At 49.7% G+C, this 17,453-nt stretch overlaps 6 protein-coding genes across 6 annotated transcripts; 1 reads left to right on the plus strand and 5 right to left on the minus strand.

The window, feature by feature from the left end:
- Nucleotides 1-838: 838 nt before the first annotated feature.
- Nucleotides 839-3,964, minus strand: AO090701000899 (uncharacterized protein; the record flags this gene model as incomplete). Its single annotated transcript, XM_023237102.1, has 2 exons — nt 839-2,245; nt 3,896-3,964. 2 exons carry the CDS (start codon nt 3,962-3,964, stop codon nt 839-841), a joined length of 1,476 nt encoding a protein of 491 aa, XP_023092331.1.
- Nucleotides 3,965-5,144: 1,180 nt separating this feature from the next.
- On the minus strand, nt 5,145-6,672 carry AO090701000898 (uncharacterized protein; the record flags this gene model as incomplete). The annotated part of the gene is made up of 4 exons (XM_023237103.1): nt 5,145-5,257; nt 5,325-6,483; nt 6,540-6,598; nt 6,645-6,672. The coding sequence occupies 4 exons, from the start codon at nt 6,670-6,672 to the stop codon at nt 5,145-5,147; spliced, it is 1,359 nt and encodes a 452-aa protein (XP_023092330.1).
- Nucleotides 6,673-7,076: 404 nt separating this feature from the next.
- AO090701000897 (MFS transporter) lies at nt 7,077-8,998 on the minus strand (the record flags this gene model as incomplete). The annotated part of the gene is made up of 7 exons (XM_001823625.1): nt 7,077-7,309; nt 7,368-7,655; nt 7,714-8,084; nt 8,136-8,282; nt 8,332-8,648; nt 8,705-8,756; nt 8,808-8,998. 7 exons carry the CDS (start codon nt 8,996-8,998, stop codon nt 7,077-7,079), a joined length of 1,599 nt encoding a protein of 532 aa, XP_001823677.1.
- A 427-nt stretch (nt 8,999-9,425) lies between these two features.
- AO090701000896 (isopenicillin N synthase family dioxygenase) lies at nt 9,426-10,575 on the minus strand (the record flags this gene model as incomplete). Its single annotated transcript, XM_023237104.1, has 3 exons — nt 9,426-9,764; nt 9,822-10,324; nt 10,440-10,575. The coding sequence occupies 3 exons, from the start codon at nt 10,573-10,575 to the stop codon at nt 9,426-9,428; spliced, it is 978 nt and encodes a 325-aa protein (XP_023092329.1).
- Nucleotides 10,576-11,082: 507 nt separating this feature from the next.
- On the plus strand, nt 11,083-12,824 carry AO090701000895 (uncharacterized protein; the record flags this gene model as incomplete). Its single annotated transcript, XM_023237105.1, has 6 exons — nt 11,083-11,223; nt 11,283-11,309; nt 11,362-11,527; nt 11,633-12,132; nt 12,178-12,569; nt 12,629-12,824. The coding sequence occupies 6 exons, from the start codon at nt 11,083-11,085 to the stop codon at nt 12,822-12,824; spliced, it is 1,422 nt and encodes a 473-aa protein (XP_023092328.1).
- A 2,337-nt stretch (nt 12,825-15,161) lies between these two features.
- On the minus strand, nt 15,162-16,999 carry AO090701000894 (alkene reductase; the record flags this gene model as incomplete). The annotated part of the gene is made up of 4 exons (XM_023237106.1): nt 15,162-15,208; nt 15,747-16,346; nt 16,404-16,734; nt 16,781-16,999. The coding sequence occupies 4 exons, from the start codon at nt 16,997-16,999 to the stop codon at nt 15,162-15,164; spliced, it is 1,197 nt and encodes a 398-aa protein (XP_023092327.1).
- Between the last annotated feature and the right edge of the window lie 454 nt (nt 17,000-17,453).

Here is a 17,453-nt window from a genome sequence, read left to right on the forward strand (position 1 = left end):
AACCGAACATTATGACGGGATCAGTCATTTGTCCTGTTCCATAATGTTGGTAGAAGTGGCAAAACTAAGCCGACAGAGATACCAGTGTTCACACGATAAAATATAGCTCGACAATTCGACGGGCTTAACCTTTGACTTGGGCTACTCATACTAAAAGGCAAACGCTCAGAGACCTCTTCATGGAACCAGATTGCATAGATCGGGAAGGGTTAGTCGGGTCACGCACCTCGCAGAAACACTTGGGAGTGCCCCGATCGGTCACATTGACTAACGTGCGAGATACTAGCTTTTAGCTGGATATGGCTTTTGAGAAAGCCAATATATCTTAACACTTTGAGTGGGTTGGAGTTATGGGGAGAGACTTGGATATCCTTCGGCAAATTTGGGGTATCTAGTGTGGAAGGAGACAGACAGTAAGTTTGATGAACAGCACCTTCAAGCAGATGCGATACCTGATTGAAGAGGATTTCTAAGGTCCCAATGCCCTATATGTGCTTTGTTCTCGTTTCATCCTTTCCACTATGCCTCGAGAAGAACGACACATATATACAGAAATGTATTCATGACACCGGCGCCTTCCATCACGAAGTAGGGAACATCATGCTTGCGACTCATTTGATCTCTGACATGGCCAGATCGGATGAGTTGATTTCTTGATGCTCTCAAGCCATAGTGGCTATGTATGTCTCCAGCTGCGAGATTGAGCACCCATAGTAGACCTTCTGTGAGCATGCGTTATTAGTGATGTTGGTATAAATCCACAGTCTTGAACGATGAAGTCTAACTGCACGTATACTAGAATTTCTAACGTCAGCAGGCTCTTTATCAAAATGAGTTACTAGACGATTGTAATTGTTGATTCAATGGCCAGCTGCATAACCGTCTCGAAGTCTCTCGGGTCAAACTCCAACAACCCCAGCCGTTCATAAGCCCCTCGTACTCGTGGAGATCGCCCAAGAACAAGGCCCGTAATGCATTCCGATGTCTCATACAATATAACCAGAAATACCCCCAGATATGCATTTTTTCCTGGTATCGGTTTACACTTTGCATCAGCATACCTCCGACACACCGTGGGTATTATAGCGCCTGATTCCAGGAGTCCGTCTCCAGAACATATTCCCATGTCTGCGCTAAAATGTAGAGATCCCGCAGTTACCTGACACCCCGGAAAGTCGGCTTCGAAGAGCTCACTGATGTCCTTACGATAAAGCTTTATCTCACGGATAAAGCCACGGAGCTGCACGAAGCCGTCAGACACTTCGCCAAATCTATTTCGTCCTTTCAATGTCACGTCTGCATCGATCACAGTGGCGAGGGTATTCAGAATAGTTTCGCCTGAGTACCCAATGGCCTGCCTGGTTGCAACGGAAGCCCACGACCACGAGGGGGCGATATACTGCCTCGGCGGACAGGTACGTTCCGCTGTCGACGAGTAAGCGAATTGCCAGCCTAAATCAGAAACAAGGGAGCGTCGCCAAAGACCAGCGAGATATTCGTCGCCCGTCTGTTGAGATACCATATTTGCAATGCCCGAAATGGCTGGGAGCTTGTCAGAAATATATGTCAAATCTCGGTAAGTATAGGCTTTCACAAATTCCCGCCATGTCCACACGGTCTGATCCAAGCTTTTAGGGAATCTACGATTGCCAAGCAGCTGGCGTTCGTCATCATGTAACATCCGACACTCCCATACCACCCTCTGGGGAAGGTAGTGGATCGTACGCCGTGCTAGGAGGTCCTCTTGGAAAGTCCATCCTCTTTGATATAACACCTCTCTCCATCCCCTGCTCGACACTTGTTTTACCTTGATGGGGTATAAGTTGAACATATCTTCTGGCGTTATCAGGCGTGAAAAGAGGTAAGACTGTGAGTGATCCTTTTCTGTGAAGTGGAATTTGACTTTCTCCTCGGACTGCGCTCGTCGCCTCAGAATAGGTGTTTCTGGGTTGGGCGCAGAAGCCGCCACAATAGTGATATGCGCGTTTTCGAAAATGCTAGCCATATTCTGAGACTCAATCTCCCAGTCCTGCTTATCATCCTGGACAATACAAAGAGAATCAATCCAAATATAATCAACTCCTAGGTGGCTAGTGATCTTGATAGCATCTTGAAAAAGCCGCGGGAGCCTATCCCACGAGATGTTATCTTTAAAGGAATGATAATTATCTTGTGTAAGTAGTAAAGGATCAGGGTTGCCTTTCCCCCAGCAGTAGCTTAATGCTGTATAGGTTCCCGGTTGGTCCTGTGGTGCCTCAACAAGCCTGCAACTGTGTTTTGGTTCATTGACGTACAGAAGTCGCTTTGGCAGCGGCAACGGCCTAACAGCTTGACAGCTGGCGTGAGCCTTCTCACATTCAGAAATACAGTTAGAGATGAAGTCATAAACACCCTGATCATTTGAGTGGTTAAAGATCATTGCACCACTACCAATAAAGGGAGTTTCGGACCAGGCTGGGATATCATTGTCTGTGATTATGAGCCACAAATCCTGGTGATCGAGTACCGAGAAGAGAAACACACCAATATCTTTAAAGACTTCTATGCAATCTATCCAACGATTATGATGACTGTCATGGATATCAGTGAGAAATAAAGGGTACCCGGGCTTCATATTGAGGTTGAAACGTCTGGGAGACGCGGAGCTCCCAAAGTAATGTTGGAAAACTCGGTCCAGAAATACACAAAACTGGCAATCATCCTCCACGACCCAGTCGTACACATGAAGGGTTAACCACTGGTCATCATTTTTAAAATGGAAAGGGTGGTGACCGTAAGGCGACAGATTATTGCAAATTCGACATCGTCTTCCAAAAGGGTAATGACCATTTCTTCCGCGTGTCTCCAGCTCGTATCTCTCCTTCCTTGCATCGTAACCATCATCGACTAGATGTCTGTTTATCTCAAGTCTCAAGTCTTCCATGCGTCTCTCGTAATGAATTCTGCGAGACATCTTGCGAGAGCGTGACGCTGGACGCTGGAGCAGATGCTGCACAGAAATCAGGTACTCAGCACTTCGGCCCGTTCAATTAATTCTATTGATGACTGTTGACTATGCACCTCATGGTGTACTCCATATGAGCCATGTGTAGCGACACAGTAGCTGTTATATTTTTTTTTTTTCCTTATTGTGTATGCAAAATATATGACAGCCGTAGGAAATCATGTGATTCCTGTCTTTCCAAACCATGCAAACAGTGTGACTTTCTCCGACCTTAAGTCCGTTATCAGGCCACTAACTCCGTGGTCCTCCGACTCCCCCTTGCCCTATCAGACTCTGAGAAGTATTAAGATAGCACCGTATTCTACCAGAACATTATTTATGGAAGCAATATGTGAGAGTTGAACTCGTGGATACACTACTGTATGGTCAGGCTAAGGGAAGCCAACTTGGAAGATGATGTGGTACCTTCCGAGCAATTATTCTCACGTACATATATATTTCCCAAGTCCACAGACGAATACTGGAGCACTCGCTCGAGCTCACATCATGGGATAAATGATTACAGAGCCATCTTTCAGATTCAACCAAATATTTCAGATCCTTCAAACATTTTTGCTAGTATCACCATCAGAGCACGCTTTCCGCCGCCACCGGCATCGGCGCCCCAGGTGGCGGCTGGTTCTTCTTCTTGAACTCATCGCACATTTGCTCAAACGTTACCCACTCCACCCCTTCGTGTTTATTGATATGCTCGATAATCCTTTCGTGCATGAGTAGTACATGCGGCCGGCCAGAAACATCTGGGTGAATCGTCATGGGGAAAACAAATTCGTCGTACTCGCGATAGAAATAATCGAAATGATCCTAGACACCGACAAAGAAACCAGGATTAGCTATGCAAGTCCTTCACTGCCGCGCAAATAAAAGCAAAGAGCAAGACGGAGAACAAACCTTCCAGATGGCCTCCACGTCCCGCGGATTCACCCAACCGTGGCTATTTGCAGAATTCTTGATGAACATCATCGGCGGCAGATCGTCAATGTACCAACTCCCTGGGATTTCCACCAGACCCGTCGTCTGGCCCCGGACCAGAGGCTTCATCCACGTCTCCGCCTTTTGGCTGTAGTCGATCTTCGTCCATGAGTCCCCCGTCCGCAGCCAGTACATCTGGCAGTCCTCGTGAGACATGGAATGGTCGTATTCGATACCGTAGGCGAGCAGCAGCTCAACCATCTCGGCACTGGCCTCCCACCAGGGCGCGACAATTCCACGCGGAGGCTTGCCGCAGAAATCACGGAGCATCTTATAAGTCTTATCGAGAATATCCCGCTGCTGCTCCAGCGTCATGCTGGCTGGGTTCTCGTGCGAATACCCATGCAATCCGATTTCATGGCCCGCATCCCGGACCTGCGCGCACTCCTCAGGGAAGGTCTCCAATGTGTGCCCGGGGATGAACCAGGAAGCCTTGATATTGTATTTCTCGAACAGCTTCAGCAGCCGTGGTGTGCCGATGTGGCCGGCCCACAGCCCGCGACTGATATCGCTCACGCTGTCCTCTCCACCGTATGAGCCTAGCCAACCTGCGACCGCGTCGATGTCGACCCCGTAACCGACCAAGATGCGCTTCTTACCCATTTTACGTGGGGGGATGACAATTCGGGGTTTGGCGAACTTTTTCTGTTCGTTTGGGTCGAAATGTGGTTGGGAGGAGTCCAGGCAGGCACTGCTATCTATAGCAGTCAGTCAATGGGTCATGAAAGAGGCGTGGCGAATGGTAATATATAAGTCATTGAGGGGAAGATTTATTGGCCTAATTAATCTCCTGCGACTTCAAGAGGGGTTGAAGTGGAGGTGCTTATCGTCTTTACCCCAAAGGTGGGGGTTTTTGTTGCCGAGGAAGATCGTTTATCCTTCCTGAGATGGGGGAAGTTTTTGATAGGAGCCAATGCACTCCAGACATGGGAAAACGCTAGATTCTTGTGATTTGCTCTACTAATAGCTACTATGTATTTTAGGTAAGCAATAGTCAACCCCATTTGACTCTCTTCGTGGAAGTAGTAGTCCTCAGTTCCCTGTTCAGAGAATGCCCATATAACTAAAGCTTGCCTCTACACACCAAAGTACCCTCATTGTCGATATCGGTCGGTGCCCGATAGATTTGCTGTTCTACAATGCTTGAGTTAATCTAAGGAGAATCACGTTAGTAGGTATAGGGAAATGGAAAGAGGGCATCAGTTACATAGTGTGGACCCAAGTCGTGGACTGTGGTAGCTCCTAAGAGTCGCATACAGGTCTTTGTCTCGTCCAGCAAAACTAGAAGATGAAGACGGAATATTAGCGTATGACCAAGGACAATCACCGGAGAGAATAGGTGGCAGACTTTGTAGTGTTCGTTCAACTCCTTTGACACCACCAGCCCCTAGGCCCCAAAGAGCCGGTCGTCCAATGCCAACAGCTTTTGCACCGAGACAAAGTGCTTTGACTACGTCGGTACCTCGTCGAATGCCACCATCCACCCATACCTCCATCTTTTTGAAAACATGGGGGCAGAACTTCCGTACTTCAAGAAGGGTGTGTACCGCCGGCGGTGCCGTGTCCAAAGACCTCCCACCATGATTTGATAAGATAACAGCCTGCACTAGAGGTGTATACCGCGCGGCAATGGCAACATCCTCGTGAGTCTGCAGGCCCTTGAAAATGATAGGCTTCTTCGTGTGTCTGGATAGCCACTCGAGAGTCTCGTTCCAGGTGAGCGACGGGTCTGTCCCAGCGAAAAGCTGGGCACTTACGCTGCCTGCTGGATGGGACTTCACATTGATACGCTCGTCATCTTCTCGCTTTCCAGATACGGGAGCATCAAGCGTTAGTATAACAAATTTGATCTCGTCTAGCCGATTCACACGTGCGAGCATCGCTTCGCTTGCGCGACGATCTAGCTGAACATAGAGCTGCCATCCAAATACCTGAGTCGGTAACGCCTTGGCAACCACCTGCTCGGGTGAGAGTGAAGAATTGTTTGCGATGATCTGGAGTGCTCCAAGGGCTCCGCATGCTTCTGCTATTCCGGCCTCCCCTCTGGGGTGTCCCAAGCGAGCCATGGCGGTTGGAGATACGTATATTGGGAGACCAACCTTCCACCCTAGGAGCTCTGTCTCCACATCGCATTTCCGGCAGTCGACAAAGACTCGAGGACGTAGCAAAAGTGATCGGTAAACTTGCGTGTTGAAGTCCTTTGTGATCTTGTCGTCTGCCGCGGAGTAGTAGTACGCCCATGCCCTTTTGCTAATCACATTGGTGGCTGCTTTTTCAATCTCGTCCAGGTTCAACAGTGTGCTAACATCAATTTCGTCCGAAGTATCCTTTGTCTGAGTTGCACAAGGTGACTTCTCATCGAGCGAAAGTGACCCGATACGTGCCGACTGGATACTGTCCATGGTCTCCGGCGGATGAATGGGATCGAAGTCGTCTGTGGCATCTCGGCCACTGACGCGCAGAATGGCCTGGGCACCGCCAGGATGGCTGGACAGAAAGTGCGTTACCTTATCCCGATCAGAAACTTATGATCGCAGTACAATGAGGTCACAGGAAAACTCACATCATAGACCTTCCCATAAAGAACAACCCAGCAGCTGTTCTCTTTGTTGTGGTGGGCAACTTTGGCAGTTAGTTAGGGCTTGAGTTTGGGGAATTGTTGATGTACCTTCAGCACTTGTGAAAATCTTGTTCATACTCAGTATTGGATCAATGGCTACGGGATAAATGACTAAGTCTTCCACACCAAGAAAAGGAGTATTAAACCAGACCCGCTAGGTAATGAACCATGCAAGACTCAAATACCACGCCTTATCCCCACTTAATAGTCGATTAATTCCTCCCTTCCAGGCTATGATCAAATGCTATCATCTACTTCAGTTGTGCCCATCTGACATATCGGAAAGATATACATTACGTTAACCCCCACCCTTGGGTAGTCTTGAACGGTCGATACGCAGACTAGAAAGCTTTGCGCGATTCATTGGAGGCCTCAGGATTTCTAGTACTAACCCCATCTTTCGACCCAAACCCCAACCATTAGGTTCTCGTAGTGGCCTAGAAGGGCAATTCGCTCGATAACTACTGCCCACAGGAGATCTTACAGTGCGTCATGTCCGTGCGTCTCAAACGGCAACCCAAAAGAGAGAATCCCCACAGCCACCCACATTGCAGCGCTGGCATAGATAGGCGCGCTGGTGAACCCGGTTTGAGATGAAACCAGACCGGCCACCAATCCCCCCAGCCGCAAGAGAGCTGCTGCCGTGCCCGTTCCTGTGCCGCGATGGGGAGCTGGGAAAGATTCCGGGGTGAAGGCGAACATGACAGCATACTCTGTGAAGGTTGTGAGTTTCAGCGGTCAATAGGTATTCCCGACTCTATGCTCGCTTACCAAAGTTAGCCAGTATACTGGTGACACAGGAGAAGGCCAGACTGGCAGTGGAATTGTTGACCCCCACATAGGCAAAAAGGAACACGGCCGTCACTATGGACGAGATTCCCATCATATACCGGCGGCCGAGCGTGGTATTGACTCCCACAGCAGCGGATAGCGGACCCACAATTCCAACAGCCGAAGTGATGCAGTAGTTGCGGTATGTTAGATAGAGGGAAGAGCCGTCAGTAAATTTCGTTTCCAAATACGACGGAAGGAAGTTAAAGTAGAGGGGGTATCCGATGCCTGTCATGAATGTCAATTAGGAAACCCACGGCTGGTGTTTTCTAGTGCTCAGGCCTACCAATAGTGAGCCATATCACCCAAATGATTATGGTATGTCTGGAAAGCTTTGATGTCGCGAATAGAGCGCGGTAATGTTTACCCTTGAAGGCTCGCATGTTTTCAGCGATCGTATCCTTGGTTGAAATCCGTGCGTGTGCCCCATCTTCACTGGGCGTCGTGCCCAGGCGGGTATCAATTTCGCGGAGCATGCCAATTGTCAAGGGCTCTGGTCTTCCATTCTGTCTGGCAACATAGTTAACTACCTCCACGGCATCTTGATCCCGTCCCTGAGATAGTAGGTATCGTGGAGTCTCCGGGAGCTTGAAAGCAAGCAGGCGTATTAATGTGAAGACGAGAGACATGCCTCCAAGTGTAACGAGTGTATACCGCCTAAGTATCAGTGGGTTAGCTTTGAATTGTACCTTAGATAGGAATACATACCACCCCATGTTCTCACGACGGGGACAGGTTGCCGGAGTCGCGTTCGTTGGGCAGCTGAAATTGGCCAGGAACACCCATGCTACCAAGGAGACAATCAATTGACCTAGGCTCCACCATGCGGTCAATGCCGTGAGAAGATATTGATGGCTGGTTGCCATTAGTTATCCGATGACCATTAGACTGCAGCGACACAGACCTCATAGGAATAAACTCCAAGAACATCATCGAGCCCACGGGGACATTCCCGCCTGCTGCGGTACCAATAACCGCCCAGAGAGCACTAAAAGCCACGAAGTTCATAGATCCTGCAGCGGCACAGAGAAATATGCCTGCTATAAGCACTGTACCGTTGAACGCGGGCCGTCGACCGATTAGGTCACTGGAGATCCCCCAGCACGATGCTCCTAGGATGAGACCGATGTAGTAGGCAATCGAACTGTAGCTGACATGGACAATCCCCGAAAGCTCTTGTTCGATAGGAGGCTGGACACTTCCAATACCTTGAGAGGCAAACTAGCGAGGCGCAACGTTAGCATTGGATAACTGAGGAATGAAAAGTACATAGTTACGTTGTCCACGATCCATCCAAAGCCTGTTACTATAAAAAGCTTCCACTGAAACCTAATTTCATGAGTCCTGATTCTCACGTACTGAGGCGCTCGGGATACTCACTTTCCCATGCCAATCTCCTCCATGCACCTTCCTACTAACTCTGACTTGAGGCGGTATGCGTGGGTAGTAGATGAGCCGTAGAACTGCTCAGCTTCATTATCATCGAGGGCAATTACATTACCAGCAGCCTTATCCGGAGAGGCATCATGCCCGGCTTGACTGTGCTTCTTTTCCAAGTGAGCTGTATCCATTTTCGATGCTTTTGATCCTAGTGATTCTCCCTTCACATTCAGACCATGCTACTATGCCAATTCATATACTCACTTTTAGGGCTGTGAATTCTGCTGACGTTGCGTAGCAGCCAATCATGCTCGAGCACTTACAACGCCAGGAGGCGATAACAAAGGTGGGGGGATATGGTTACGTCTAGCCCTCGTATCACCTTCACCCACCTTTGCGTGTCTATAGGCGAGGCGTAGGGAAGATGTTCATTGTTCAGCCTGTACTAGCTGGAAGCATATCCCGCTTGACGGCATATCGTACGAGCATCATGTTACAGGTATCCATTTGTCTACCAAGACAAACATCAGATATATGGGTACATTCATATTGAGAACAATTTAGTTTGAGTCATGAAAGCATTGAACGAAAAACATAACAACGTTCCAATTTGGTTCGCTACCCTCCGACAGAAGCTACGGCTGGAGTAGACGCCAGGCTCTGCATCTCCAGCTCCTTCTTGTATTTCTCCGCCCGACCATAGCTCTCCTTGTAGGCTTCTGTCACCCTGTCCTGGACGGTAATCGGGGGGTATTTTGCTGATTCGCCCGGCTCGCGACAATTGGGCAAGCACTCACACAGGTAGTCCGGGTTTCCACTAAAGAAGAAAGGGATCGAATATCTCTCACGGCCCGATTTGTTAATCACGCGGTGAATGTTGGACTTGTATTTATCGTTGGCCATGCGCATAAACAGGTCGCCCAGATTCACGACGTAGGCTCCCTCGACAGGTTTTACCTGTAAATTTAGACTTGGGTTAGCTATGGTATAAAGATGGACAGGGGAGGCACCAACATCGAGCCACTGCCCAGTGGGCACGTCCAAGACCTGCAAGCCATCCACGTCATCCTGCAGGAGCAGAGTGACACACCCAAAGTCGGTATGTGCTCCAATTCCACGATTGAGCTTCTCGTCTTGGTCTTTCGGCTGCGCGGGATAGTGGAGGTAACGCATGGTGGCAACAGCGCCATCTGTGAGAGGCTCAAAGAAGGTCGAGTCAACACCCAGGGTTAATGCAACCACACTCAGCACATCTTTCGCGAGCTCGAATACCGCATGGTAATATTCCATCGTCGTCTTTTGGAATTCCGCTTTGTCGGGGACAGTCTGTGGCCATTGATTGGGACCACTGTTCAGCTTTTTCTGGACATAGTATGGGTGATCCTCGGGGATTTCCTCGCCAATGTAGAGCCCTTCTTTCAGTTCAGGCCCCGTGCCTGCTTCGAGCATTTGCGATCGTAGCAACTCATAACCACGGTTGAAGGTGTTCAGATCTACCAAGTCAGCTAAGGTCCGTTCTCAAGCGCTGATTGAGGGTGATACTTTTGTCAATTTGCATCTTCTCCTCTAAGGGTAGGTCAAAGAAGCGCTTGGAGCAATTCATGACACGGCGCTGCAGGTCAAGCGGCACACGATGGCCTGTAATCTGGAAGAAGCCATTATAATGGCAACACTTGCGCACCTCCTCGACCAATTTGGCCTTTGCTTCGTTGTCACCACCGTAGAAGGGAGAGAAGTCCAGGATTGGGGGAGCAGTTGGTGCAGCCATCGTTTCTAGTTATCGGTACTAGTATGTATCGTGCAGGCGTTTCTTGTCATAACCTGTGTCTGACTTTGCCAACGATATGTCCCGCGCGAATATATCCCCCATAAACACTATCGAGATCTCCTCACTCCCACCATGACTCGGACAGAATGCCGATGTCCAACCCCTCATGCACAATCAGAAGACGAAGAGGGCGACAAGGCGAGAGTGGGGGTGCTGCTCAAAGATGGGGTGATAGAGCTGATGCGTCCGGTCACATTGATAAGACGATCTGCGGCCAAGGCTACGCACGACGCGGGGTTGTTATCTCGGTAGTCCATCTTTAGCTTCGACTTGGCAATATGAGTACTTTTGTACCAAATATCATACAGCTTGTATAGTAGATACCAGATAGGGTCCTAGCCCACGAGCATGTTTTTGAGCCATGTAAGCCGTGTGGTAGCATTTAAGTAGGCCGTCTGTAATATAAACTGTCAGAAAGGATCATGCAAATTTCTTCCACATCCCAATATGTCTGAGTTGAAGCAATCTAGAACAGTATCCCCAAATGCCGAAGCGAATATGGGGCAAAGCTCCACTTATGCAGACCGAGACGCCGAACGGGCATACCGTAGAAAAGTGGACCTGTGGGTATTGCCAATGTTGTGCCTGGTGAGAGAACATCGAGACCAGTCAGAGGAAACAAAATGGCCCTAAGCTGACACCTGTAGATGTACTTCTTTGATTGCATGGATCGTGTTCGTCTTAATTATCCTTGTTTAGCTACGGGCACAGTACTGACATGGCCAGAGTAACTTGGCAAATGCCAAAACAGACGGTCTCGACGAGGACTTGCATTTTCAGGGCAATGATTATTCGCTATTGATTCTTGTCTTCTATATTCCTTTTGGTTTATTTGACCTACCATGGAACTTGCTCATCAAGCGCTATTCTGGTCGAATCATGCTTTCATCCAGTAAGTCCATCCTAGACAACAGCCCCGAGGAAGTAGCTAACTTGTCCGCCATGATTCTCTAAGTGTCCGTTGTTTGGGGTATTCTTGCACTTTGCCAATGTGCAGCTAAGAACTTTGGTTCCTTACTTGCCATTCGTATCATTCTCGGCATTTTTGAAGCAGGTTTCTTTGCTGGAGCGACCTTTTACTTAACACTTTTCTACACCCGTGGGGAAATGGGTTTTCGACTAGCTATTGTCCAGTCATTCGCTGTTCTGGCCTCGGCATTTAGTGGACTGATCTCCTTCGGCGTATTCCAAATCAACAGCCCTTCGGTGAAAGGGTGGCAATACTTATTCATCATCGAGGGTGGAATGACCCTGCTAATTGGAGTCCTGGGCTTTTTGATCCTACCGGATAATCCACAGACGGCCTGGTTCCTGAACAGTAGGGAGAGAGGCGCAGCAACAGCTCGACTACTTCGAGACTCTTCCTCGGAGGTTGAGACCGAATTTAATCTTAAAGCCTGCTTTCAGTCTTGGGGCGACTGGCAGTTCCCTATTTGGTGCATAATAACGTTTACCTACCCAGTTGCTTACGCAACGGCAATGAACTTCTTCCCTCTAGTGAGTCCACAATAGTCTCCCAGGTTTCAACTCTGACCAAGGCAGATCGTGCAACGTCTTGGATACTCCGTCGTCAAGACCAACTTGTGGACGGTTGCTCCAAATCTCGTCGGTGCAGTCGTGTTGCTCTGCGTCGCCAAATCATCGGACTATTTCCGCGAGCGAACATTTCACATTGTATTCTCTCTGACGCTGTCCCTTGTGGGGATGGTGATTTTAGCTGCAATCGACGTTCTTCAACATAAGGGAGTAGCCTATTTTGCTTGTTTTCTCATGGCATCGGGCGCATATATCCCATCCTGCCTGGTTCATGCGTGGCATAATAACAACAATGTCCATGAAAACTCTCGCGCGGCGAATACGGGATTTTTTGTAGGGTTGGGGAATCTCGCGGGGGTAGTGAGTGCTGCTACTTTTCGAACGGAATATGCGCCAAAGTATGTTGCACCCTGATCCTGAGGAGGTAGAAGGACTATTTTTAACTAAACCAACGCAGGTACCTTCCTACGCTAATTGCGACGTGCTGTTGCAATACCGTGTGCATTATCTTTGTGACGGGACTAGGGTTATGGATGCGGTTGGAGAATCGTCGTCGCGATCGGAAACAAGGACAAAGACTGAGAGAAGATGGAGTGGATACTAGTCAGGTCAAGAATGGTAGTAGGAGCATGGAATGGCGGTATTTCCTGTAGATCTTGCATAGGTTGAGGGTTATGGCCGTGGGGAGGATTTTATGTTAGGGCTATGTTGACCACACCCACGTTCGCTATCACCATGAGAATGGTAGCATCCTCGCTTTGCATGTCCAATCATCACTCATTTGACATCGTGATCACTATTGGCCACTAGTAGAGATAGGGAGCATATCAATCCCCCTATCAAGCTCAATTTTTCTCTATCAATCAAGCTTCCCCGCATTCTTATCAGCGACATCGGTCATCAGTCCGAAGGCCCCTGCATCTCTTAATCCTGGAGATACACCCGGACTTCAACCGCCATTGAGTTGAGTACAGAAATGCTTCACAGCCTTGGCAGCAGAATGAAGAATCACCCTTGTGAATATCCCGGCTGCGACAAAAGCTTCACTCGCGCCGAGCATCTGCGTCGGCATGCACTCAATCATGAGCAGCCTCGCAAAGGCTTTACGTGTAAACGCTGCACGGTCCACTTTCAGCGTCCAGATCTACTCGGTAGGCTAGAGGCACGTCCAACCTTGATCTGAGTCTCCCGGGCTAACTGACCCAGCTCGGCACATGTTGCGACATGAGAAACGAGATGAAGAAGCGGGTGGACCAGGGTTGGGCGTCTTGAACACACGCAAGCGGACTCGCAGAGCGCGCGATGGCACCATCATAGTACGTCCCTCACAGCGAGAGATGCGGTCGGGAGCACGTTCGACAACCTCCTCATCCACGGGTCAGGATTTAGTGGTAGAAGAGGAGGAAGACCCTATGGATGAAGCCCCTATATCTCCGCCGATTTCTGGTACAGACCCAAGCTCTCTATCTATTGTCGAGGCAGATCCATTCTTGGCGCCGATGATGCCAGGCGGGCCTTTTGAGCCATATGTTGAGCCTATTCCAGGACAGTTTGATGCAGCGGACGGATCATTTAATGTCGGATTGGGCGGCATGGGGGACTTCTTTAGTATGGACACAGGTATGCGTCGCACCTTGTTCCAATACGACTTCCACTAATCTAATTGAACATAGCAACCGATTTCAATCTTCCTTTTGCAGCAACTTGTAATTATAATTGGCTGTTCGATGTCGCCTCTCTGGATGATGCCTTTCATCAATTCGATTTTCCACTCGGCTTCGATACAGAACCCTTCCCTGGTACACTCAACACCGAATATAATCAGGCAGTCGACAAGTACGATGGTCCATCGGCCTTGTTGGAGGTAGCTTCCATGATGAACAAAGAAGAAACGTCACAATCTACACTGTCCTCTATTATGCCCGATATTCTGGAGACGGACTGGATGTCCGGGGCCTCTTTTCTAGGGCCCGGTCCGACGCCACACTTGCCACGACTGTCAGAGAATTGCCGGCGAGGTATCCTATCTCTTGTCATGCAGGTGTCCCCGATAGGTATTGACGGCCGTCCAAGGACGCTGGACTCGCCTCTGCTTACCCTGGGGGCTCTCCAGGGCTATTGTGATCTCTTCTTTACGCGCTTCAATGTTACATATCCTCTGGTGCATCAGCCAACCTTCAACCCAGATACCATTGACCCGATTTTTCTGGCGGCTGTTCTCTTCATGGGAGCGACGTACAGCACGCGCGAAGCGCATCAGCTGGCCGTGGGAATCCATGACAAACTTCGCAGCCAACTTTTGTGCCATGAAGAGTTTTCTCCCCAGCCGGAGTTCTGGGTCTTGCAAACGATGCTCCTCATCGACTGCTTTGGAAAGATGAGGGCGGGTCCCAAGCAGCGCGAACGCGCTCAGCTATTCCATTGTGTTCTGATCAAGCTCATTCGCCGTAGTAACTGTTGCAGTATACAAGACACGCCTCATCTAGCTCGGTCTGAGGATCTGGATCAGGCATGGCGGCAGGCTATGGATGCTGAACAGCGTAAGCGGCTGGCGATGCTGTGCTTCATGTGGGATACTCAGCACGCGGTTCTCTTCTCTCAGTCCCTCTGTATGTCTGCATTTGAGATCCGGTCTTGTTTGCCATGTAGCGCTGCCGCCTGGGAAGCATCGTCAGCTCGAGAGTGGGCGCACTTTGCTGCCCGTGAAACAAACAGACCGTTCCTTACGGTTCTCAAGGGCTACATTACCCCAGGATCTGTGTCTCGACCCCGGGATCTGAATGTCTTTGCCCGCACTGTAATTCTACATGGCTTGATGTCGGTATCGGCCGATCTCAAACGACGAGATCAAACCACACTGCGGTCGGAAACGCCAGAGCGGGTGGGAGCCTGGACTCCACGAATGAGCCGGTCTTATGTTCTATGGAAAGTGGACTTTGATGCCGATTGCCTCGCTATGAAGCTGGGACAAACTGCCGATCCACGTCGTTTCACCGGGTTGAAGATGGCAGCCCATGCCCTCTATCATGCATCTTGCCTGGCATTGAATGTGGAAATCCTCGACTTACAGATTGTCGCGGGAGCAATGCAAATTCTAGGACGAACTGTCACTCCAGCGGACCAGTCAAGATCCCAGCAGAATATTAGTCGTTGGCTGCACGAGGATTCGGGACCATCGACCACCGTGGCACGGCATGCATCACATCTCTTGCAAGATGCGGTGTTGAGTCTTCATGATTGGGACCAGGCCGACGCCTTTCATTTCCCTTGGTGCCTCTACTTGGCTACGTTGGCCTGCTGGGTCTTTCATCGGGGCATGGATCCAGCGTCGTCCGAGCCCCGAATGAATACAGACCTGTCTTCACTGATTGTCATGATGACCAACTGTCCCAGTACTACAGAGCTGGCAGCGTTGTCGGGAAAGTACGATCCCAAACCTTTAGTAGCAGCGATGGCACAGCAACTCGCGACTGTCCGATGGGCAGTTGTTCATGATGCAATGAAGGTACTTGTAGGCTTATCTTAATAGTGTAATAATTCCATTCTGTGTTCTCCTCTGGCCTTCTATTATTTACTGTAAAAAGGGTAGTCCGTGTATCCTTTCTCCGCCGGGTCAGCTCCATAGAAGGTCGACCGATCATAAGGGTTCAAAGGCAGACCCTCCTTCAACCGTCGAGGCAGATCGGGATTCGAGATGAACCACCGGCCAAATACCACCGCGTCCGCTCCGTCGTCAATCAACTTTGGTCCAGCATTCTGAGGGTTGAAGCTCCCCGCGGCTAGGAAAGCGATGCCGCCCTTCTTCAGCGTGGGTCGGAACACATCCAAAGATGGTCTCTCCAAGGAAAGCGAATCGATTTTCGCATCTTCATCGAGCACCTCGTCAAAGCGAGGTTCAATCATGTGTACGTATGCGGGTCGCACTTCGGCGGGGAGGTTGGCGATTTGCGAGCAAAGTGAGAGCCAGTGAACATTCGGGTTCGAGTCTCGAGTATCCTGGAAGTAATTGTATGGTGATAGACGAATGCCTACACGGTCTGCCCCGATGGCCTCGGAGGCTGCCTTCAGTACTTCGAGGACAATCCGGGACCGCTTCTCGATAGAACCACCATAGTCGTCTGTACGATTGTTTACATTGTCGTGCAGGAACTGGTCCAGGAGATATCCGTTTGCGCCTTTGGATATCATTGTGAGTCAATTGATTCTTCGTATGGGGGGCACGCCGTTCATACCATGAATTTCAACCCCGTCAAACCCTGCTTCCATGGCTCTTTTGGAGGCAGCGGCATATTCCTGCACAGTCTCCTGGATCTCCTCCACCGTCATGGGCCGCGGAGGTGTCGCACTGTACTCGCTACCATCCAATGCCTTTCCGCTAATGGGGATATCACTGGCACTAAGGGCTTGCTTTCCTTCAATGAAAGATGGCACTGTTGCCCGACCAACATGCCATAACTGGCAAAATATGTAGGCGCCTTTCGCGTGCACTGCATCGGTGACCTTCTTCCAGCCGGCGATTTGCGAGGGCGTGAAGATACCGGGGACACCTGGATACCCAGCAGCCTGAGCTGTTAATTAACGCCGTGACTGGACTAGCATTCGTACATACAAGTCGACTAATCGGAGTTGCCTCTGTCAGCATAAGACCTCCAGGTGACGCTCGCTGCGCATAGTATTCAACGTTAAGTTCATTGGGAACAAACACGCCGTCCGACTCCTTCGTCGATCGCATCCGAGTGCATGGAGCTTGGATAACCCGGTGGCTGAGGGACACAGCGCCCAAGCGTAGGGGCTGAAACAGAGGTCCAACAGTATCGATAGAGCCCATTGTGAAGTAATTGATTGCAGTTAGGATTGGCTTCTTTCCACTGGGTAGAAGCACCATGGCTATATAGCCTATCGACACCCCCCGCTCCCATGATTGCGAGGTACGAAGGGTGGGACAACAGTGGGATAGGCCATCCTCGGTTTGAATTGTCAATTGAGAGTACATTAATTGTTGTCCCACCCCCACCATAAGCCTAGTCCTGCCCCCCACTCTCGCTCAGGCAGCTGTGAAGTACTAGTCTCCAGTCTTGGCACGTATAGCTTCATGCCAAAAGCATTGACCCGAGGGCACTTTATCCGAGTACACAACACGCGATATCTTTGGCCCGCTGTTTTTGACTAGAGTCTCAAATAGTACCATTCGATTGGATTTCTCGTAAGATATTGATGACCACGGAGCTGGTGTAGTTATTGGCCTTTGGATATTTCTATCAAAAAACCTGTATAGACATGTA

The sequence above is a fragment of the Aspergillus oryzae genome, chromosome 5, assembly GCF_000184455.2.
Source record: "Aspergillus oryzae RIB40 DNA, chromosome 5".
NCBI lineage: Eukaryota > Fungi > Ascomycota > Eurotiomycetes > Eurotiales > Aspergillaceae > Aspergillus > Aspergillus oryzae.